General features: G+C 43.1%; 2 protein-coding genes across 4 annotated transcripts in view; one reads left to right on the top strand and one right to left on the bottom strand.

Annotated features, from left to right (window-relative positions):
• The window catches only part of LOC147999107 (uncharacterized), a 924,037-nt gene that overhangs the window by 895,017 nt on the left and 5,139 nt on the right, over positions 1 to 23,881 (bottom strand). The window lies entirely within an intron of this gene.
• LOC147999143 (disks large homolog 5-like) lies at positions 1,802 to 17,554 on the top strand. Its single transcript, XM_087596152.1, has 8 exons — positions 1,802 to 1,879; positions 2,384 to 2,451; positions 3,106 to 3,172; positions 12,817 to 12,922; positions 13,990 to 14,149; positions 15,400 to 15,543; positions 16,174 to 16,336; positions 17,053 to 17,554. Exons 4-8 carry the CDS (start codon positions 12,841 to 12,843, stop codon positions 17,080 to 17,082), a joined length of 579 nt encoding a protein of 192 aa, XP_087452278.1. The 5' UTR covers positions 1,802 to 1,879; positions 2,384 to 2,451; positions 3,106 to 3,172; positions 12,817 to 12,840; the 3' UTR covers positions 17,083 to 17,554.

Below are 23,881 nucleotides of genomic sequence, written 5' to 3' on the forward strand. Positions count from 1 at the left end.
CCTGCACATATCCAGTAAGCATTGGGGTGGAACCTGGGCTTGGTGCCCACATGCTGGCATCGCTGAGGGTGAAGCCTAGCCTATCACACTTCCAGACACCGAGTACAGATGCCTGGGTTCCTATAGAATGGCGGTTCTTACCCTTCCTAACACTGTGACTCTTTATTTCAGTTCTCATGTCGTTGTCATCCCAACATAAACTTATTGGAGAGCTACTTCATGAGTGTAACTTTGTTACTGTGAGGAACTGTAGTGTAAATGTCTGGTGTGCAGGAGCGCTGATGTAGAACCCACAGATTGAGAGCAGCTGCTGTAGAGGATCAGAGTCCTCTGCCAGCCCTGGTGTTTGCAGAGATCCCGTGGGTTCCTAGTCTCCATGGCTTTCCCAAGGACAGGGTTTATTCTTGGCCGTCTCAGGGCCTGGGACCTCACAGAAACAGCCTCTCCCATGTCCTTCCTGTTGAGAGTGTGGTTGGTCCTCAGCACAGTCCAGTCAAACAAGGCGCGGTATAGACACTTGGCCAGGGGTCTCCTGCAGTTATGGCCTCTGGACAGAGGGGTTTCTTACCTGGGGTGGGGCAACCGTGCCAGGTACAGGCAGTGATGCTCAGAGTCAAGACCTAGTTTTGTCTTATTTTCATAGACAAAGTTGCCCAGGCTGGCGTCGAACTTGCCGTGTAGCCAAGGATAATTAAACAACTGATCCTACTGCCTCTACCCCCCATGGCCTGGCATTGCAGATGAGTGTCACCAGAGCTGGCTTGTCACAGCTGCTATACGGCTCTAAGTCAGGGGCCTCATGTGCAGGAGTTTTATGACTGTGCCATCCCAACCCCGCAACCAGGGTTTTCACCTTTCTCCTGCTGAAGTCTGCTTAATCCTACCCTGGCCCCAGGACACAGCAGCTGTGGGAGACTCAAAGTCTGGGGCTTCAGCACAGCATGGGTACACAGCATGGCATGCAGCCTACACGGCTGTGAAAAAGCCAAGGAAGTGCTTCTCAGCTCACCCCCTGTAGGAGTGTCTAGCCCATCCTTCTCTCCATGGACGCAGACATCTGCTTCCAACTGCCCGACATGTCCCTCTGGTTTTGACTTTCCTGGATGCCATGTCAATGCCACCACACAGAGTGCTGCCTCTACTGGGGATACTCACACAACCTCTCTGGGGGACATCTGAGCCAAGCAGGGATTGGGTGCACTGCAGAGAGGTCAAGTCATGTCGTGAAGTACCTTGTCCCACAAAGGCTCACTGTTCAGGGAGTTGACTGGAAAAGTAAGCTTATGCCCCTGGGCAGGGTCCCCATAGGGAGTGTCCCACACCCTGCCATCAGGTCTATTCCTGGTGCCATGCAAATTCAATTTGCAAGACCCAATGCTCTGGAAATGTCAAGAGCTAACAGAAATGTACCAGGAAGTGCACACCACAGCAAAGGGAGAGGATGGCACAGAGACCTATGCTATGGGTTAAAGGGCACGGAAAGGCCACCTTGAGCACAGGGGTCAGTCACCTCTTTCACAAACAAGGCAAAGGTCAATGCTCTCAGCTCTGGGAGCCTAAAGGGCTCTGTGGCTCCTAAGCCCTGCAGCTGCAGCCAGAAGCAGCACTGAACAGGATGTAAATGCTGAGTATGGCGATGTCAATAAAACTTTATTTACAAAACCAAATTGGTGGTGGTGGTGGTGGTGGTGGTGGTGGTGGTGGTGGTGGTGGTGGTGGTGGTGATGGTGGTGGTGGTGTCGGCGGACTGGTTCATTTCAAAGCATGCTGGAGTGGCATGGCCACTGAGCATCGGGAAACACAGAAAGGAATGCGACCGGACGCAGGGCTCCCAACACCCTAGACGTCGACCTATGGCACTGGAACAGGGTCCCTGAAGGTAAGTCTGGACAGTCAGATAAGGTAAGTACAATTTATTACAAGGAAATGGGACAAGATAAATCTTCTCTTCATCTCGCTATGCTTAAGCATCTTTAAGAGTGCAGGGAATTCATGTCTATCAGTCTGGTTTAGAAAAGTGTTTAGAGACAGCAAGAGTACACTCCATGGTTCCCTTACGAGGGTTCCAGGGATTCTGATATCTGGGTCAAAGTGAAAGTTAAGGAGAAAAAGGCTGTCAGGCAGGGCAAAAAGATTCCAATTTCTGGTCTCTTTGGGCTGTAATTTTTACTGTGTTCAAGGCCATGAATGCAGACAGGGTAATAACGAATACAGAACAAGAAGCTAGAGCTTCATTAAGACAAAACGAAAGTAAAAGTTTTGCCCTCTGCACCACTGCCTGAAGCAGGTTTTTCTAAGTCTTTTCCCGAGGATGGCATGTTGACCATTAGATTCACAAGATGATAATGACGAATTCACCTGCTTTTTCTTTTCCTATAATTAGGCCAGCATCGATTCAAGGTGTGGCCCAACCGACTTATTATAAAGGATGATACTGGTTGGTTGAAAAAGGTAGTAGCTTTCTATGAACCATATATTAAGTTTTTATGTATATTAAAATTAACATTGGAAAGAACAATGGTAGGAGAGGTAGCTGGAGGACAACTGCTGCAAATGCTTGCTTTTGAAAATGCTAATTAAGAGTACAGGAGAGCATTATTACCTATAAAGGAGGCTGGGGATATTAATGCTTATATGAAGGCATGCAAGGGTATCTTTTCTGAAAATGGAAAGATGCATATTTGGCACGTATTGATCCAGATAGAGTTATTAAATTATATGTTTAAATACTCTTGAATATCCTACAGGCACTTTCGCTCAGGATGAGTTGCCTTTAGAATGGGTTTATATTAAATAAAACTTTAACCAAACATTTACAATTAATGAGGAACAAATTTCTTGAATTATTCAGCAAGGCATACAAAGACCTGTTACTCTGTGGGGATATGATTGTGCTGCTATTGTTTTCCCATTAAGCAAAGATAAAGGGGAATATTTAATGCAGATGTCTGAGGTTTTTCAATTAGCCATGATTTCTTACACTGGAAATGTTGAATTTCATCCTCTCCATAGTAAATTGTGGGATTGCTTTAAAAAACAAAAAAAATTTGATAAATACACTAATTTCTGTTGATCCATTACCATCAGCCCTTACTGTGTTTACAGATGGCTCTAAGACCAAGATGGCTTATTGGACCAAAGATTAATTTTGGGGACAAGAATCTTCTTTTGGGTCAGTACAACAAAATGAATTATTAGCGGTAATTAATGTATTCCAGGATTTTACTCATGATGTAAAAATATTATAGCTGAGTCCGCTTATGTTGTAGGAGTAGTACAGAATATTGCGACTGCTGTTGTTTCTACAACTAAGCCTATATTAAATGTTATTCTCACATATTAAAGGACTATTGTTATTATGAAACTCTAGAATATTCATTACACATACTAGATCACATTCAAAATTTCCAGAATCTTTAACACTTGGCAATCATATGGTAGATCAATTAGTGGCATTTGCTACCCCAGAAGAACACAGTCATAATCATGCCAATACAGGATATTTACATATTAAATATAAGATTCCCTATTCTCAAGCCAAACAAATTATTGCTAATTGCCTATGTGTCAGTCTTCACGTATAAAATGTATTCCATCTCAAATTAATCCCAGAAGGATGCAACTTAATACATCGTGTCAGATCGATATAACCCATATTTCTGAGTTTGGTCGCCTTTCACATATAGATGTAAGCATAGATAATTTTTCAAAATTTGTGTGGGCTACACCATTTCCAGGAGTACGCACTGCTCATGTTATACAGCATCTATTGGAAACTTTTGCTGTTATGGGACTGCCTTCTAAAATTAAAATTGATAATGGACAACATATATTTCTTATCAATATAAACAATTTTGTCAACGATATCATATTGTACATATTACTGGTACAGAACACAATACACAAGGACAAGCTTTTGTTGAAAGAATTCACCATACCCTGAAAGGACAAATTATAAAATTAAAAAGGGGGAAAAGAGATGGCCTTATGCAACCTGAATGGAGTTTGCAGACCAGTCCCAGGGCTATATTGGCACAAGCATTATACGTTATTAATTTTCTTAATTTACCACAAGGTGAAGTTATATCAAGAGCCAATAGACACTTTGTTGAACTTCCCCCAAGAAGGCATGGAAAAGACAGTATGGATAAAAATTGCCCGGGATGCTGAATGGCAGGAAAGGACATCATTGTATATAGGGGAGAGGGTTTTGTCTCATTACAGGATGGGAGACTATTCTGGTTACCCGGGAGATGGATCCAAGCACAGAATAATAAGAACTGCTCCCTACCCTCAAAGGAATCCAGTTAAACCAGCTACATTTTCTCCTGATGGATGTTCTCAGGAGATGAGGAGGTGTCCTCCATTACTGAGGCCCTGGCTTCTCTTAGTGTCCACAAACAACAATGGATAAGGATCCGTGTAGTGACAACCCTATTACCTATGTGGGGTCAGGTGAAGCGATTAAGCACTGAAAGGAATAATTTTGTCTCCTTCAGGAAAGTCCTTTACGGCTGAGCACTTATTCTTAGCAATGTGTGTTTTACTCATGGTTTCTTCTACTGCGGACAATGCCAGTTATCGGGCTTATATTGCTTATCATGATGAAATCCTACTACTTTTCTGTTAGTAAATATATGGATAATGACACAGAACATGATTGGAAGTTAATTCAAGCCTATTTAGAGGGTAATGAAAGTGCTTCAAAAGTAATTAATGCCTTGAAATATGATGTTCGAATGTCTTTTGGTAAACAGCTAGAAGATATGGAATAGCGAAATTATTGGCTGATCAATTGACAGGATTAGATCCCAAGGCTTGGCTTCAAAGGATTTTCCATAGCATGGGAGGAGCTAGTTTTGCCATAATCTTATGTACATTATGTATTATGTTGCTTTATTTTTACATGACTAAACCCCTACAAGGACCTTTAGCTATGTTATGTAAAGTGTTACTTTAAAACAAAAGAAAAAAGAAGGAATTGTTAAGACATAGAGATGCAGTTCCCAGGCAGGGTCAAGAAAGGCCTGGTGACAAATAAAGTAGGGGCTGGAATGCCGCCCTGGAGAAGAAAATGTTTTTCTCACTTGGCCTTAAATTATGTTCTGCTGTGTCCCGTTTTGTGGAAGTGGTTCTAACGCTCTCTTGGTAATGGTGAGTATATTTTGATTATAATAAGAGAGGTTATTTGTTATATGAATATTTTTAGAAGAAGCTTTCGTTTATTCGTCTTTCTTTGTTTAATCTTCCCTCATTGTTCTTGGTATCCTGGGAATAATGATCTTATGTTATCTTGACACAATGAAAATTGTAGTAATGCATATTCTTAGCTTAATAAGGATTAATAAAGCTTACAACTGTGTGCAGTTTCTTATGCCTTTGCTCTGCACCCCCTGTGTCCTGGGGGTATGCGACCATACCCAGGGCCCCAACTCACTACACATTGACAATGGGTCACCCCACAAAACACAGAAGCATCTACCTTAGTCAAAAATGGACATTTTATTGAATGCACACACTAACACTGATTGATCACATCCATAGCTAAGATACTAGGGGCAGATCCGTGGCCCAAAATACATTCTTCTAAACCTATGAAGCGAAAGAAAGAAAGAAAGAAAGAAAGAAAGAAAGAAAGGAAGGAAGGAAGGAAGGAAGGAAGGAAGGAAGGAAGAAGAAAAAACACAAAAAACTTAAGCTTCTCATAGGAACTTCGCAGGAAGTGTTGTCTGGCGGTCAGTTCTGATTAGGCCATTTTAGATGAAACAGTGCACAGTGACCCTTAATGTGATGGGCCCTATATAAAGCTTTTTGCAATATTGGAATTTTAACAAACCTCATCCAGAACATACAGCAGAGGCAAGGATGTGATCACCATGTCCTTGCTCTCTATCAGGTTATTTTTCTGTGTCCTTGATTGTCAGGCATAGACAGCAACAATCTGAAATAGCTGGTAGACATGGAACAAAGTGGCTAAAACTATAGTTGTGGGTTACACACCTCAACTGTCAAAGGCTAATGCTGTCCTCAGAGACCTCGGAGGCCCCTCTTGTAAGACTATCTATTGGAAAGTGGAAGCAGGTTTATCTGAGTTCAAAGTGAACCGGGCCAGCCAGGGAGAGGGCAACATGGGATACTTGAGACCCTGTCTAAAACCAGCACAAAAACCAACCCTTCATTCAAAGCATCATCTATTAATTCTTTATTATTTACCACTTTCTCCCTACCAGCCTTTCAGTCTGGAATGGTAGAAAAGGACTGGGAATGTTCCTTCTATTCTAAGGACCTTGATCTCTCTTTCCTTAGGTCCACATTAAGAACACATGCAAATGGATATCACCATCTGAACAACTTAGTATCATCTACTCAGTATATCTAGCCTAATACTGTGCTGTGACAATCTCAAGCTTCCCTGAGTTTCGCTGACCTAGCAAGAAGTATGAAGTACTGAGGCCACACCCCAGTGATCCTGTCAAGGGGTTAGAAGAAAGTCGTGAGAGATGCTCCACTTCTTTGTCCTTAGATTAAATCACATTGACACAATGTGGGTGGACTATTTAACCAGACATGTTTCTCCCAACCCCACCTTTCTGAGTTCAGACCATGGCAGAATTCATGCCCCACCACCCTAGATATTGAGTTTAGTGATATGTAATTATTATTTAAACCTATGTATTAAATTTTGTCATTTTGTTAATTTTTGTGGTTTTCCCAGTCTTCTTTGATTAACTTTCCTAGTTTTATTAATTTATCCCCTGTGTTCTCTGGTATTTTGTCCTTCCCTTCAAACTAAAGTATTCCTTTTAGGATCCTCTACAGAGCTGTCTTACTGGTTACTCATATTTTGTTAAATTTATTTTTAGTATGCATTCGTCAGCACAGTAGCTGGGCAGCTGCCTGCCCTCCATGGTATCAGATCTACTTTCCAAACAATAACGCTCAACTCTTACAGCCTGTGTAGCATCTTGACTGTTTTTGTTCCACTTGGACAGCCCTCAGGACCAGGCTCTCCTCTCCCTTAACCATGGCTGCTGTTCTCTTCCTCTCTTCTCTCCATCACACATGTTCTTCCTTTATTCTCTGGCAGCTTCTTCTTCCTTCTTCCCTCCTCATGATCCTCTCTAGCAAAGCCCTCAAAGCTCCCCTCCCCCATCTCTCTGCTGTGCAGCTGTTGGCTGTTGGCTTCTTTATAATCACAGTTAACTGGGAACAGGGTCAGTTATTTGGGGTTAACCAGTCCTGAGTTCCACAAATTAGCATTAAAATACAAGCAGAATTAGGCCAATCCACTACAGGGATTTTTGTTTGTTTGTTTGGTTGGTTTGGTTTAATTTTCATTTACCTTTTTACTTGTTATTTTATTTTTGGCTATTTTTTATTAATCGGTTATTTTATTTATTTACATTTCAACTGTTGTCCTGCTTTCCAGACTCCCCTCATCAAACCTTACATCCCGTTTCTGCTCAGCTTTGCCTATGTGACAGTGCTCCTGCACCCACACATATCCATCCCCACCTCACACCTCTAGGATCTGCCTTTGGTGGGGCTACAGGCCTCACCTTGAACCATAGAGCATCCTTGCATACAGTTTGGCTGGCAGTTTGGCCCCTGGGAGCTTGGGGATTAGGGAAAGAAGATCTGTTCAGATATTAAAGCCAATGTTTGCTGCATTCTCTTCTTTTTCTGGTTATAGGTGAAATTATGTTTGTGTTCTTCTCTTTTTTTAAATTATTGAGAGAAGATTAATTTCTTGGTTTTTCTTGGGTATAGTTTAGTTCATTGTCTTGGAGTTTTCCTCCTATTAGCCTCTGTTGTGCTTTCTTATAGAAAAGAATTCTTTAAATTTGGTTTTGTCATGAAATATCCTGGTTCCTCCTTTTATGGTGATTGATGATTATGCTGGATATAGGAGCCTGTGTCTGTATTACATCTGCCCAAGATTTTCTGACTTTTAGAATCTCTGTTGAGAAGTCTGGTGTAATTCAGATACGTCTGAATTTATTTGTTACTAGATATTTATACCTTACCCCTTTTAATGTTCTTTCTTGATCTGTGCATTTAGCGTTTTAATTATTATGTGAATGGAGGAATTTTTCTGGTACAATTAGTTTGATGTTCTGTAGGCTTGTTGTACCTTTATTGCCTTTTCTTTCTTTACCTTATGAAAGTTTGCTGCTATGATTTGTTGAAGGTGTTTACTGGATCTATGAACTAGAAATCTTAATTCTCTTCTCTATCTATTATCCTTAGGTTTCAACATTTAATTGTGTCCTGAAATTCATGGATGTTTTGGATTCAGTAAACCATACATGTTTATCTGAGATGGGTGTTTTGTGCTTTGTGGGATGACCTCCTTGACCCCAGGCTGCATGAAGAATCTCAGCTGACAATGGGGACATAAATCATGAGTTTGTGTAGCAAGACCCAGGCCTCTTCCAGGTTCTTAGATATTAACTGAGAACCTCAAATACAGTAGTAATGTGATAGTGTGGTGTGAATCTAGTTACTCTTCTCTATTTTGATATAGATGACTCTTTTTGTGTCATGGTCAGCTTATAATGACTAGAAGACCTAAGCTTGAGAATAACCAAAGACTACATTGCTTCTCTAGCAGCTGAGCTTTTAAAAGCCCTGGTGTGACAGCAACTTTTGGTGGACATTCTGGATTATTCCTTCTGTACTTTAACTCTCTGTGTGACTTCCACCATGAGTAAGTTAGTTCAATTCCATAAATTGAAAATCCATCACCTGGAAGAAATACTCTTTTTTTTTAAAGATTTATTTATTTATTTATCATATACAAGTACACCGTGACTGTCTTCAGACACACCAGAAGAGGGCATCAGATCTCATTACAGATGGTTGTGAGCCACCATGTGGTTGCTGGGATTTGAACTTAGGACCTCTGGAAGAGCTGTCAGTGCTCTTAACCACTAAGCCATCTCTTTAGCCCAAGAAATACTTTCTGAATATGATCTGAGATTGGCCATGGAAAAAGGGTAGCTTGAACTGTCCCACCTAGGTTCTGGGCCTGCACAGGCCTGCTCTCCAAAAGAAACCTGTGTTCACAGCTGTTGGCTGGCTAAGAAAGATTTCACGAGACGTGATACACAGCCCTCGGACTTCTGCTCCAGTCATCTGCACAATTTTTCCCGGACGATATCCTCATACCTCCAGCAGGCGGGTGATGAAGCTGTCCACTCTCAGCTCCCCTTCAGCCATCTTGTGGGCACCAGACTCTCCTCCCTGCAGCAGGAACAAAGGCTTCTCCATGGTGGCTGCAGCAGCAGTGGTGGTTTGGCATTCTCACCTAGGAGGCCCTATGCCTTTCTACCCCAGTTCCAACTCACCTCAGGCCCGGGCCTTCCCCCCATCCACTTCCCACGGAGCAGGGAGAGCAGCACCCACTAGAAATAAAAGGGAAGCCCTTGGTCCTGCCAAGAGTGAACCCCCAGTGAAGGGGCTTGTTGGGGGGGGAGGGTGGTAATGGTGGGAGGATGAGGAGGGGAACACCCATATAGAAGGGGAGGGGGAGGTGTTAGGGGGATGTTTGCCTGGAAACCCAGAAAGGTAATAACAATTGAAATGTAAATAAGATATACCCAATTTAATAAAGATGGAGAAAAAAATAGAAAGAAAAGGCACACATTTAAAACAGAAGAATATGGACCCTAATTTTAAACCACAGCTCTGTCAATTAACTATACCTTAAGGAAGCTCAGAAAAGCAGGCCAAACAATTAATATTTTCTTGGTTTAAGTAAATAATAATGTCCGTTTCTTGCTATTGTGGAGGGAATTAAATAGATAATATGTAATCATGGAAGTTTTGAAGTACCATCCATTTTTCTGTTCATTAAATCAATCTTACTCATTTCATTGATGAAATATGTATGTTTTCCGTTTCACAGTTATATGTATAATAAAACCAGTATAAAAACCTTCAGAATATTCAGTTATTATAGATATTTGTCATTTCTTACAGAGGGCAACTATGATTGACTACACACAATTCTATAAAAAACAAAACTCAGGAAACCTGGCCCTTGGCAGCAATGAATCAAGAAATATCTCGGATGGTGGGGCATGAATTCTGCCAAGCAATGACCTCAGATAGGTGGGGTTGTGAGGAAGATGTGTGGTTGAATAGCCCAATCGATTCACGTTGTATCATCTTGATTTAATCTAAGGACAATGAAGTGCAGTATCTCTGATGGCTTTCTTCTAACCCCTTGAAAGGTTCACTGGGGATTGACCATAGAACTTCATTCTTCTTGCTGGGGCAGCAACACTCAGGGAAGCTTGAGATTGCCATAGGCACAGTATTAGGCTAGAAATGCTGAGTAGGTGATACTAAGTTATTCAGATGGGGATACCCATTTCATTTGTTCTTAACGTGGACCTAAGGAAAGACAGATCAAGGTCCTTAGAATACAAAGATCATTTCCAGTTCTTTTCTACCTTTCCTGAATGAAAGACTGGTTGGCAGAGAATGGTAAAAATTCAAGAATTGGTAGATGATGCTTTGAATGGAGGGTGGGTTTCAGTGCTGGTTTTAGACAGGTTCTCAATTACCCCATCTTGTTCTCTAAGTTGCTCGTCCTGTTCACTTTGAGCTCAAATAAAGCTGCTTCCACTTTCCAACAGGTAGTCTTACAAAGGGGCCTCCAAGGACTGTGAGGACAGCATTAGCCAATGAGAGCTGAGGTGTGTAACCCACAACTATAGCTTTATCTGAAAGACCCTCAGACAGAGGAGACTCTCGCTCCAGTCCTGAGGACAATCACCACCCCATGAACACACAGGACTCAGTCTTGATGTAAAAACAAGAGGTTTACTTTGGGATACCAATGCACTGGGGCTCGACACGGTCCTCACGCAGGAGGGATGTGAGGAACCTCAAACAACAGAAATATACAGCTTAAAATGTCAGTTAAGATTACACAGTTTCCTTAGCTCAGCTATTTCGTGCCAAGGATAACTAGGCAGATGTTTCTCGTCCTGGAATTCCTGGGATAAGGCCGTAACCACATCAATGCAGCTATTTCAGTATGAAGGACGTCTGACTTGATATATGTTTTCTTATCCTGGGGTTCCCAGGACAAGGACCAAGGATATCTGTCTTGGCAGGTGTTTCTCTTCTGGAGTTCCCAGGACAAGGCTATAGCTATGTCAGCCTATAGCACAGCTGCATTCAGTACCAAGGATATCTCACTTCTATAGTGGTCAGTCAGCTTCCCAGAGATGTTTCCTGTCTTCTAATTGCCCTGCAGTAAATATGTTCTGTACCCTCTGTTCTTATGGTCCGGCAGCTTCCTAGAGAGTGGGTGGGAATGTGCTTTCTGTACTTTCTGGTCTATTGTCTAATGTGTAGGGGCTAAGCGAGGGCCAGCTTAAAAGATTCTCATTCGTAAGAAATGGCTGTACTGATATCAAACGGGGATCTTTCATATCCACTTTCTTCCAAGTCTACCAGCCATCTCAGATTGTTGCTGTAATATGCCTGACAATCAAGGACATAGAAAAATAACTTGATACACAGCAAGGACATTGTGATCATATCCTGTGTTGTTATGTATGTTCTAGATGAGGTTGGTTAAAATGACAATATTGCACAAAGCTTTATATAGGACCCATCAAATTAAGGTTCACTATGCACTGTCATAGCTAAAATGGCCTGGTCAGAAGTGACCACTGGATCATTCTTCTGTAACTTCACATGAAAGGCTTGTGCTTTTTGTGTTTTTTTATTTTTCTGTTTTTTCTTATTTATTTATTAATTTATTTATTTATTTATTTATTGTTTTATATGTTGTCAGGAAGATAGTTCAAGTCATGGATCTGCCCCCAAAATCTGAGCTTTGCTACCAATACTGTAAACAGTATTAGTGTATGCATTAAATAAAATAACTTGTTTTTTTTTTAGTAGGATAGATGCGTTTGTGTTTTGTGGGGTGATCCATGAAACAGGAGTGAAGATGCTTGTTTCTTACTCTGTCCACTGAGTTATGTCTCTAGGCTTGTCCAACTCCTTTGGCTGTACCCCCCCCACACACACACACATTGCTGACTATTTTATTTTTCAGATGAAATCAGACGTTATAGCTTAGAGAGGCCTGTAAGCAATACTGCTTTTGTAACTTAGGTGCAGAGAGGAGAGCCCCACACTCAGCCTGAGGGTGCATTCACTGGTGGATCCAATATTTCAGTTTCCTCTGCTAACAGATCACCACATTGTTGCCAGGACCATAATGAATGCAATTCTTTCTCCTAAGGAATCCGGTGGCAACTGTTAAATGTTAAGCACAAAGCTTCAGGTTGTACCTATAATACACACCCACATCGCAACCTATCCTACAGGCTATTTCTGGGTGTGATTTCATGCACCTGCACATGATGAGACAGGAGACCTCTTTGGCTACTTATAGTAACTGGTGTGATTTCTCAGTAATCTTTAATGGGTAATATTGCTGACTGAGGAGAATTTGAGGTAGGATGAAACATTTCTGTGCAGGGATTGGGGAGGAAGCACTCATTTAGATATATAGCAATGACTTAGGTTTTTCCAATCAAGCCTAGAGCCAAATTTGGCTTTGGAAGCATGTGGTGCTCAGTGGCTATGCCACAGGGAAGTCTCCTGAAAAGGGCACATCAGCTTTTGCTCAGTACAGGGAGAACATTAGCAGGGAGGCAAAGTCTGTTCTCCGTGACATCAGCCGTCCCTTCGTGGACATTCTATTGTCTCCTAGAGACTTCTTGGAATCCCTAGATGTCACCAGTATCGTTGTGACAACCAATTCCCTACTTTTTCTTTTAGTGTCGAAAGGATATATCCACAGACATGTTTGCCCGTCTTTGTAGGCGCTTTGGGAGAGTTGATGTTGATAGAGAAGAGTCTAGAGTGAAGCAAATGAAACCTAAAGGTAATGATGGACACAGGACATGGGGAATGTGGAGTAAGTTCTGGGCAGTGTATGTTGAGCTTCCTCTCAGGGGTGAGTGTGGGGGCCTTCAGCTGGCCTTTATAGCAATGGGCCACAACCACTGGAACATCTCCACAGATATTGAATTCCATGATTACCACAATTCCTGAAAGTCAAGGTTTTCACATCATTAGTTTCTCCATAACCACATGGAGGATATGGCAATGCCTATGCTATTATTGGGTGAACTTCTAGTCTTTACTTTTAAAGTGCATTCGTTATGTTAAATTGATATAATAACACCATAAGTAGTCATAGAGGGTATAACTTTTCTGAATTAAACAGGGCATCAGTGTACTTCACTTTCATTGCTTCTTTAAATTCAGTGACTATCTGACAGTAGTAAGAGGGAGAGAATTGTGCTCCTGGCCATGACCTTATATTCTTAGAACTCCTGTGACTACCTCTGGCTGACGGGGCCAATCTTACCTTCATATATTAGAGGTTCTGTGTGGCAGATATTTTTCTACAGTAGCCAAACTATATGGAGCAGGTAGAGAAAGAGCCTGTAACCTATTGGCACTTCTGGGGCATTTGTCATTTCAGTAGGGGGAATTAATAAATCTGTTGACCATGTCCTCCCCCTACATGACTTTTTAATGCAAAGTTATTGGACTAGAGTAACAGTGTAGGATATCTGAGTATCCCTGATCAATCAAGTCATTGTGGATGCTGAATTGATGATCTGACTTCTGAAACCAGAGGGGTGAGGGTCCTGAAACCAGGTTGTAGCCTGCGTACCTGATAATAATCCTGGAGAAGGCATCTCTCTGGTACTTGTAAGCCTGTGTGGGCGGGCATAGGGAACACCTGGCTGCTTACATCTCTTGGTCTCTATATAGTAGTGGGGGAACTGTGATCCACTTAGGATGCCTCTTACACATAGACCAAACTCCTTGCAGTGACACTGGCTTCCAAGCATGTTCTCCTGTTTGGACCTCACTGTGGTCTGTGTATGCTCTATGCATTCACCCCATGCGGGTTCACTTGTGTTCTTCTACCTACAGCGGCCTGCAGACAGACGTCATCCCCTGAAAATGTCCTAAACAAGGTGCAGGCCAACGAGGAAGAGGAGAGGCTGAATAGAGAACTGGAGCTAACTACCAAGGAGAGAAATGAGCTGACAGATCGCCTCCTTTATGTGACAGGTGGATCCATGAGCAAGAGGTATGCATTGCTCCAAACAAACGACCTTGTTCTAAACCTCATCTCCCATAGATAGGAGATTCAGAACCTGACCCTTACTGAGGAGTGAGATTGAAAATGGACTCTCTGATTCTGCCTGTTGAAAATCTGAACTTGCAATCTGAGTGAAGATTTCAGGGATAAAGTCACTGGAGCATGAGTTCCCAGTGTACAATTGGAAAGCCCTTGACAGGTGGTAGTTTTGCAAGGTTCTGGGTGCTGTGAGTTTGTGGAGAGTGTTTGTGCTTGCTAGGAAGGTGACTGAACGCTATCATCTCCTGGCAGCAGCCTTAGGTGACAGGTCCCACAGTGTTCATATCAATGCTTAAGTAGAAGGCCTGAGGCTCTGGCCTGCTCCTTCTTGTCTCTGTGCCTTACACTCTGAGACAGTAATGGTGCATGCATTTCTACTGATTCTCATTGTGCTCTTTCCATATTTGTCTCTCTTTCTCATTCTCTGAGTCTGTTTACTTTTCTTTTCTTTTTCTTTTTTTTTTTTTTGGTTCTTTTTTTCGGAGCTGGAGACCTTACTTTTCTTTTCTTGTGGGTGTGCCCCAGCTTGTGTGTCTGTGTGTGCACAGCTCTGCATGCATGTGCACAACCTTTATATGTTTCTCTATCCCTCCACCTTTGGAATTTAGGGGTCTGTTTTTTGACCTCAGGATTTACCTTTATAATAGTTTCATGGAGGTGTAAGTGCTTTATTTTGGAAGCCCCACTTTCAACAGCACAGTTCTTTGCCTGTGTAGTCACATTTGTCTATACATTTGTATGCCTTGGGCAGATTATAAGTTTGTGGCAATATCTGGTCTCATCTCCAGAATTATGTGTACTGTCTGCCTCTAGAATATTAGTTATTCGGCTTGTAGCATTCCACTTGTCAAAACAGGAAAAATGAAATCAGAGGTTTCTGGATGTGTGTGTGTGTGTGTGTGTGTGTGTGTGTGTGTGTGTGGTTGGGTAAGCTCTGTGGCCTAGGCTCTTGACAGCATAACAGGTTTGAATGCAGATCCAGCCCTCCTGATTGAAAAAAGTGAGCCAGGGAACCCTTTATCTGGGTGCTTAGCTTCTGTTGTCCTGGGCACACAATTCCAAGTTTCTGAAGCTGAAGAAGATCCAAATATGTAGAATTCAGAAAGTGTCCTTCCAGGGCTGGGGTAATACAAGACATAGCCTGAGTTCATATAATCCTAAACCTTGATGTTCATTGGGTTCTATCTTCCTGGGGCCAGCCCCTACTTCAGGCCAAATCCATTTTATGAAAACTTGAAGATAAAGGAGAAAGAGGTCATGTCATTACTGCACAACTTAGACACAAAGAACATTGAACATCGTGAGAAATTTCAGGAGCTCAAGAAGGAGATTAACTTCTATCGGTAAGTACTGGTCAAAAGGGCCCATCACTTGTGGAATATCCATTGCTGCCTCTCTTTGTTCTGGACTGGAGAGCCTACAGCTCTGGGTCCATGTCTTCTGCTGTTTAAATATCACTGTGCCCTGGGTCTTTTGGACTCAGTTTCAGTTCCATAAGAGACTGTGACTTATCACCACAGTGTCTATGCATCTTTAGAAGGCTCTGGATAGAACTATACTGATTCAGGCATCAGAGTGTTATTAGGCCGACCTGGGCCTCTGGGGTCATACCAGGTTTAACAAAGCTCAATGTGGGGACCACATGGTTAGCATGACCTCCCTTGGTTCTACTGTCCTCTTGTGGTTGTTTACTGCCTACTAATTGATGTTGCCCAGATGCATTGGGCTTTCATGGATAGTTGTAGATTCCTTGTTCTTTTGGAGAGACATGGACTGTTAGGTGCTTGGGTCACAGAAACAATTTATTCTTCCCTGGATTGGCCGTTTGCTGTTTGTGGAGCAGCCTTACATGTATGGAGATGTATTCTATGAAGTCTTTATGGGTATCTGGGTCCTGGTGGAGTTTGTGGGATTTGGCAGTTGGAATGGGAGGAAGAGGCTTCAGGATCTTACTATGCAGAGTGTGTTTCCAGCAACCTGCACAGCCGGCTCCTGTTGGACCAGGCATGTATGAAGAAGAAGTTGGTCACATTGAAGCAGGAGAGCAAGGAGTTACAGCAATATTTGTTTGAGTTGAACCCGAATGATGAAGACGAACAGGAGAAGACCAGCAACCTCCAGACCCAGCAAAATGTGGTAGGAACAAGCAGCTGAGTCAGATTGACAATGTCTGATACCATTTGCCTATTGGATACATCTTTGCTTCCCCTATCATCTTTCTAATCTCCCCACACCCAATCAGTCACCCACCTCATGTGATAGAGTTATTCATTGCTCTGTCTATGCACAAGTATTCTGGGATGTTAACCACTTTTCAGAAACTGAATTATGGGCAAGTACACTTCTCTGCTCTTTTTGAAACTGCAGTCCAGAAATGGTGACAGAGGAATAACATATCACATGACTGCATCTCCCTGTCATAGATTGGATGCTATGAAGAGTTTTGAACGAGTTCTTGGTCGTGTGACAAAGGTCATACAGGGGTCATGTGATGGTTGGAAGCACCTTGTAGGGATAAGAACCAAGTGCAAGTGGCAAATGAGTCCTGGTCTTTGGCTTTGATCTCAGTATCATGTGGCCTTCTACTTTCTTCCTGCAACCCAGTTAGGTCTCTTCTCCTTTCCCCGTTCTTGGTTTTCACTGGTAGAAGTTTGAGGAGCAGCTTGTTCTCCCACAGTACTGTGAGGGTTGTTGGTGACTTTCCCCAGGCTGCAGAGATATCAGCAATGATTTCAGTGAAAAGATCAGTGCTGTCTGTCCAATGCAGCTGAAGGGACAGAAGGCAGCAACTTGACACCTGGTATGCATGTCCCCACTAAATCAGTGTCTTAATAGCTGCCTTCTCCTCCCAGGTCTCAGGAACTGCAGGAGACATGGAATAGGACAGATCCCAAGAAGACAGCCCCCTGAAGAGTGAGTTTCTCTGTCAGGAGTTCCCTGCTGACGACAATCCTCAACAGTCAAAGACTTTTTTGGGGAGAATATTCTTCTTCTCAGTTAATTTCCTCATTGTATAGAGACCCTAAATTTATGTATCCGTATGCCAGCCTGTCTCATTGAGGTCTTTCTCCTCTCTCATACCGACAACACCATTTGAGAGACATCTGAGGGGACTGCCTTGACATCTCCCTAGAGGAGAAACAGCACTACAACTGTGTTTCTAAATGTTCATTAAGAAAATGCTGTTAAGAAATATTTTTGGTTATGATTTTCATTGAAGTTTTCTTTTTGTTATTTCATACTTATATATTCTTGTTACTGTTTTTCATTTTTTATACCATTTTAGTTGTTCATTTTATGCCTGTTTTTTGTAAATTGTATTCCTTATGAATAAAAATTGATTTGTAACTCTTGACTCTTAAGACCATCTTATTCAAGGGTCCTTTCCCCTCCTGTAGACTTAGAACTGACAGCTGGATATGGATCTTTGCATGGTCCAGGCAGCATGAGTAAATAGGGAATTTAAAGCCACCAAGCTGTACACAGGGTGATAGTGTCTTTTGTGTGGATAATGTGACTTTTTTTATGGACACACACTTTATGATGTAATCACTGACATACTGTATCCATGCTGTCATGTGTTCTGCTCATCCTAATCTATATCAGTCTACAACACCCATTCCTTATTGACTGTGTGCACCAGATATTGAGTAACACACACTCATGCCTGTAGAGCTGCAGAAAAAATGACAACTTTCACAAAGGAATATAGAATAATCCTAATCGAGAACCATGTGCCTCGGTTTTTCTTACAATACAGCATTAGTATTAAACCACAAAGATAATGACCATCAACGTCATTTTGGGAAATAGGTTTTTATAGGTGCTGTTTCATTTGATCATTCATATGCTGTGTTTTTTATTGTTGCTGATTATATTTATTTTTATCATGTAACTCATGAATTTTTTTTTTCAAATGTATGTCTGGGCCACTCCTGAGTGCATTTCCCTCATGATCCAAAAGAGGGAATAGCATTCCCCATTGTAGATGATTGTTAGGGACCATGTGGTTCTTCTGAGAGAGCAGCAGATGCTCTAACCTGTGAGCCATCACCACAGCTCCTGTAGGTAGCTTTTGTCCTTCCAGGGCATGTGCTATACTAGATGGACGCCATCATCTCCCATTAAGGAGAGAGATCTCAGGAGATTTGTATGTACAGGTGGTTGAGGGGTGCCTGCTCAATGTGGTAGCCTGCTAGGCATCCACACTGGGCTCTGGTGCCTCCACTGCTCATTGTGCATTCAGCATCATCCTCTAGCATCACTCAGTTTCAATTCCAAACAGAGCTTTCACTTACTATCGATGATCATATAGATTATGCACATCTGATAAAATACAGAAGAGACTAGCCTCCTTCTACAGGCCAACTTGGCATAATGAATTCTTTTGATAGAAAGCAAGATAATTATCTTAATCTATGCAGTTTAGGGAGGTCCTCAAGAGCATCCATAGTGAATGCAGACTGCAGCTGTGACCACATGTTTCTTTTGCAGAGCAGGTCTGTGCAAGCCCAGAACTTAGGTGGGATAGTTCATGTTTCACCTTTTACATGGAAATCTGTGATCGTATTGAGAAAGTATATTTTCCACGGGACTCATTTACAATTTATGGAATTAAACTGACTTACTGAGAGTGGAGGTGACTCAGAGAGATAAAGTGAAGAAGAATAATCCAGTATGTCTGCAAACAGATGCTGTCTCATTAGTGCTTTTCAATGCTCAGCAGCTAGAGAAGCAAGGGAGAGGCATTGGTGACTCTCAAGCTTAAGTCCTCTAGTCATTATAAGCTGAGCATGACACAAAAAGGGTCATAGTTATCACACTAGAATCTAGTAACTAGATTTAACCAACCTATCACATTAATGCTGTGTTTGGTGGTATTTTTTGCCCTCTTAGGACCTGGAAGAGACTTGGGGTTTTCTAATTCGACTCATAATTTATTATCCTTCCCAACACTATGTGCTTTGTTCTGTTAATGCTGACAGCGCCATCCAATACCTAAGATATTTTCTACTGACATGTGTGACATGAGACAAAACAGTCCCTGTCATCCCTCACCTGAATAAACTTCCTTAGAGGACAGTGTAGTTGGAGGGTCCTTCTTTCCTCTCCAAGATCGAGAAACATTTCCAGTCTCCAGACAAGTGTGTCAGCCATTGTCCACTGACTGTCTTGAGATGTCCACGTTGTCAGCTGAGTGAGGGCAGGGCAGGGCAGGGTAGGGCAGCGGATTGTGGCAGGGCAGGGCAGGGCAGGGCAGGGGATTGTGGCAGGGCAGGGCAGGGCAGGGCATTGGGACAGGGCAGGGCAGGGCAGGGGTTTGGGGCAGGGCACAGCAGGGCAGGGCAGGGCAGGGCAGGGCAGGGCAGGGCAGGGGATTGGGGCAGAGTCCATGAGATGTCAGTAGGCAACAGGCCAGCTGGGGCTAGTGTGGGTACAGGGCTTCTAGTGTGGGTGAGAGAGGAGGAAATTAGGAATGGTCAGATTCTGATGCAGCACATAGGCCAGAAGCAGCTTAGATCATCTCAGTGCCATATAGGGACATTGTAGACACTGATGGGCAGTGTGGGGATGGTAGGGTCCCATATACTGCTATCTGCAGGTGTCAGGTGAGCATACAGTGGCTCTGTCAGACTTATGACAATCAGGCAGGCACTGGGTGCAAGTGAGAATCATGGGACAAGCCCTGTGTGCAGCCTGGTTTTGGGACATTCCCAGGTGCCCCATGGACTGCAAATTAAAGGCAAAGGACACAGGGAAGCCAGCAATTCCCATGCACAGGACATAAATACCTGTAGAACTTTCTAGAATTTCCATAGACTATCTGTTACTAGTCCTCATTATAGAAGGCACCAACATTCTGCCCTCTACTTCAACTTGGTGAGACAGCTATTCTAACTCCAGCAGGAAGGCCTCAGGGAAGACAGTAAGAACTCGCAGGTGACCCCTTTACTATTGAAACAGGGTCTTCCTATGGAGCCCAGAGTGGCTGTAGGATACTAATGCTCCTGCCTCACAGTGACTAGAATTCCAATCCACCCTCAAGAGCAGTTGATTCATCACTAGATCAGACTAAGGACATGTGAGGCCCCAGGGTGCTAGGATTACAAGGGTCCTAGTAAGTTTCTCCAGCCTAAATTACAACCTGAGTCAGTGCTGCTATTTGGGACACTGCCTGATGCCCAGTGACATCACACCTTGGAACTCTTTGTCAAAAATAAGCTGTTATGGGAATGAAGTAGCCACACAATAAACACTGGTCTGGACACTCCTAGGTCAAGAATCCCCTGTTGGAAATGCCTTGGACCGCAAAATTTTAAATTCTAGATCTTTCTGGCTTTTAGAAGATTTATAAATACAAAAAAAGAAAGATGGGCATAGTAATTTAAGCCTGTGATCCCAGTCATGGGAAACTGAGTCAGAGTGATGGAAGACTGTAAGTTCCAGGCCAACCTGTGTTTCAAGAAAAAAAAAAAGGCATGGTAAAGATTCCACTCAAGTGGAAACCAAAAGGGTTTCACATGGGCCCTGCCATCCACTGGTCACTACATCCACTCTCATCACCACAGCCACAGGCAGACACTGGGGAACATTTCCCCCTGTCTCTCTTTGGGATGCAATCCACCCCATGATTCTATGTGAGGAATCCCCCAAAGGTTGCATCATGTGAGGGACCTAGAAAGTTCCAGGATTGGGAGAATTTAGGAGTTTATAATTAGGGATGATCTACAGCTGTGGCAAAGCCTTTTGCCAGCACATGGCAGCACTAGGTTTGCCCCCAACAGTAAAAATAAAATCCCCCAAAATAATTCAAACAAAATGTCCTGAAGCCTGTGCCCTGACCAGTCTCTTCAAAAGTGCTAGGAACCTGGGTCCACATTTAGGACCCAGCACGACCTCTGTGACCCATGAGAAAGGATCTAATATGGGAATTAGTACAGTATGACTTATCCTTGTGGATACCTTTGGTGACAATAACCACCTGACCCCTGAAAACCCATCTACCTGGGGGGCTCAGCACTCATGTCACCCAAAAAGCCCAGATCCTAGGGCCAGCATGGGCAGGTGGTGAAGAAAGTTTGTCTCTCATGAACATCAGTTGCTGCTCCTGACCTGACTCTATTCTCAGGAGACAATGTCACCCCATAAAGTGTGGGTGTCAACGGCTCTTCCCAGGCCAAGGCTGGGATACTGCTTAAGTTCCACAATGCACAGCAGTGCTCACTCTAGAGCTAAATGTTCTACAGCTGAAAGGGGTGGGTGCTCTGCGGGCCACGCCCCTCCCCTGCAGTATTTAGTGCACTCAGAGTGGTGCTTCAGATGTGAGGGACTTCTTGAGGCTACTCCCATGGAGAATGGCAGATTCATCAGAACGGGGCACAGGGTGAGTTCAGAGCACAGCTGGGAGGAATTTAGGGGTGCCAAGCCATGACTAAGACCAGATCCTGGGCTGACAGGCAGTTGAGCTGGAGAACTGGCATCCAAAGTGTGACTGCCTGAATTCCTCTTAGACCAAAAGCCCTGGATCTGAGCTACTTTGGTGCGTGCTCCTAAGTGGGGTCCCAGACACAGCTCAGAATTGGGGCTGTGCATGGACTTTGGTGCTGGCAGCAGGTGGCTTAGCCATAAAGTGCCGAGCTTTCCCATCTGTGCCCACTCAAACTCCTCTGTTTCATTTTAGGTGTGTTTGGTATAGTTTTGAGACAGGGTATCTTGCAGCCCAACTCGCTTTGAGCAACACTGTAACATAAAAATAATCTTGAATTCAAGATCCTCCAACCCCTCTGTCCCAAGTCCTGGAATTAAGACCTTCAGCTGTGACCATTTTACTTCAGCATAGGATCCATCTGTATTAGAGTGAGCTTTGGAAATACTGGAGCTCCGACTGTTCCTTAGAATTCAGGTTTCCTTAATTCTTAGCAGGAGTTTTGTGATGATGCTGATGAGAGAGTCAGGAGTTACACTGGGAGAGGTAACAGTCCTGGCAGCCCTGAGTGCTCAGTGAAAGTCAAGACAGAAGCCTGCTGATTAGCACCTGAGTGAAAGTGGGAGGATTCAGAGTTCAAGAACAGACTCAGTTACATACCTAAGACCATATTGCAACATTTTTGTTTCATTTTTGGCTTGTTTTCTTTGAGACAAGGTGTTAATTTATAGCCCTGGCTGTCCTGGAACTCACAATGCCTCTACCTCCCAACGGACGGAATTAAAGGCATGTGCCAACATGCACTGCCACTAATTAATTTTTAATTAAACATGCTGGCACAATCCAGTAATCCCAGTGCTTAAGAGGCCGAGGCAGGCAGATATCTGGTTTCCTGACAAGTCTGATCTACAGAGAGCCTGTCAGAATAGCCAGGGCCAAACAGAGAAACCCTGTCTCAAAAAATAAACAACAAAATGAATTTGTTTTAAAGAAGAGAGGAACTATTTAACAGAATTAGAGGCAGAGAACCAAAAGGTAATGGGCAGTGCAGAGTCTAGCTTCTGAAATGAAACTGGACACCAGGGGTTAGGGTGGGGATTCTCATCTTGGACTGGGAGACAGAGGGTGACTTCAGGCATGGAAGGCTCAGTCAGTCATTAATCAGGATTCTCAATCAAGAGGGTGTTGTAAGATCCAAAATGTGTGAGCAGTGTTCTGCATGAGACTAGAAGAACACGCCTACCTATACAAAACAGCCAATGAAGAGTAATCACAAGCATACATCTGGAAGTCCACAAGAGGTTAACGTCCACCTTAGTGTGGATTATTCAGAGCACAGGTGGAGAGGAGTAGAAGAGCTGATGGTGGCTGAGGCAGGAGAGGAGTTCAGGTGTGAATTTGAGCCAGTAAAGGAGCTTGTAGGTCGGGCAGAGCAATGAGAGGTCTAACAGCATAGCTGTTGAGATCCTTCAGATTAATTTGTCTTAAGAGCCTCATGCCATAGCCAAGGACAGGAGTAGATCTGACTGTTGGGTGGCTGGGCTCACATAGCCCAACAGGTTTGGCCTTGCATCTGTGAGATTCCAAGTCTCTCCCTTTAGACACAGCCATGGAGAAGGTGTAGCAGTGAAGGTGCAGATGGCTTTGCAATGCTTGGCTTATGGTGTTGAGTACTTCATGCTCCACTGAGCTAGGGAATGTCCTAGAAGCCAGGGAGGCTGAGCATGAGGAAGACAGGTCTCTGGGAGAGAGAAATGATAACCAAAGTCACTAAGAACTTCCTGAATCACAGTGTCTGTTAACCATATATTTTATATACTTATTTTTATGGGCCTGAGTGTTTCACCTAATAAATGCTTGTGCACCATGTGGTATGTGTGGTGCCCGTGAAGTCCAGACTGATTCCCTAGAATTGCAATTACAGGTTAATAGGAGCCACCATGTGGACACTGGGAACTGAACCTTGGTCTTCTGCTCTTAGCCACTAAACCAACCATCTCTTCAGCACCACCCCCCAATTGTATAGTCATTAAGATTTAACCATTTGGCCTTCAGTATTTGAATTAATACAGATGTGACAAGAGTTATAGTTAACATGGTGGTTCAGGTATAGACAGGCAGGCATCTCATTGTATACAAAATATGAATCCTTCCTTCCTTCCTTTCTTTCTTTCACTTCTTTCTTTCTTTCTTTCTTTCTTTCTTTCTTTTTTTCTTTCTTTCTTTCTTTCTTTCTCTTTTTGTTTTACTCTTGG

This window comes from Rattus norvegicus, chromosome 19 (assembly GCF_021556685.1).
Source record: "Rattus norvegicus strain SHRSP/BbbUtx chromosome 19, alternate assembly SHRSP_T2T, whole genome shotgun sequence".
In the NCBI taxonomy this organism is placed as follows: domain Eukaryota; kingdom Metazoa; phylum Chordata; class Mammalia; order Rodentia; family Muridae; genus Rattus; species Rattus norvegicus.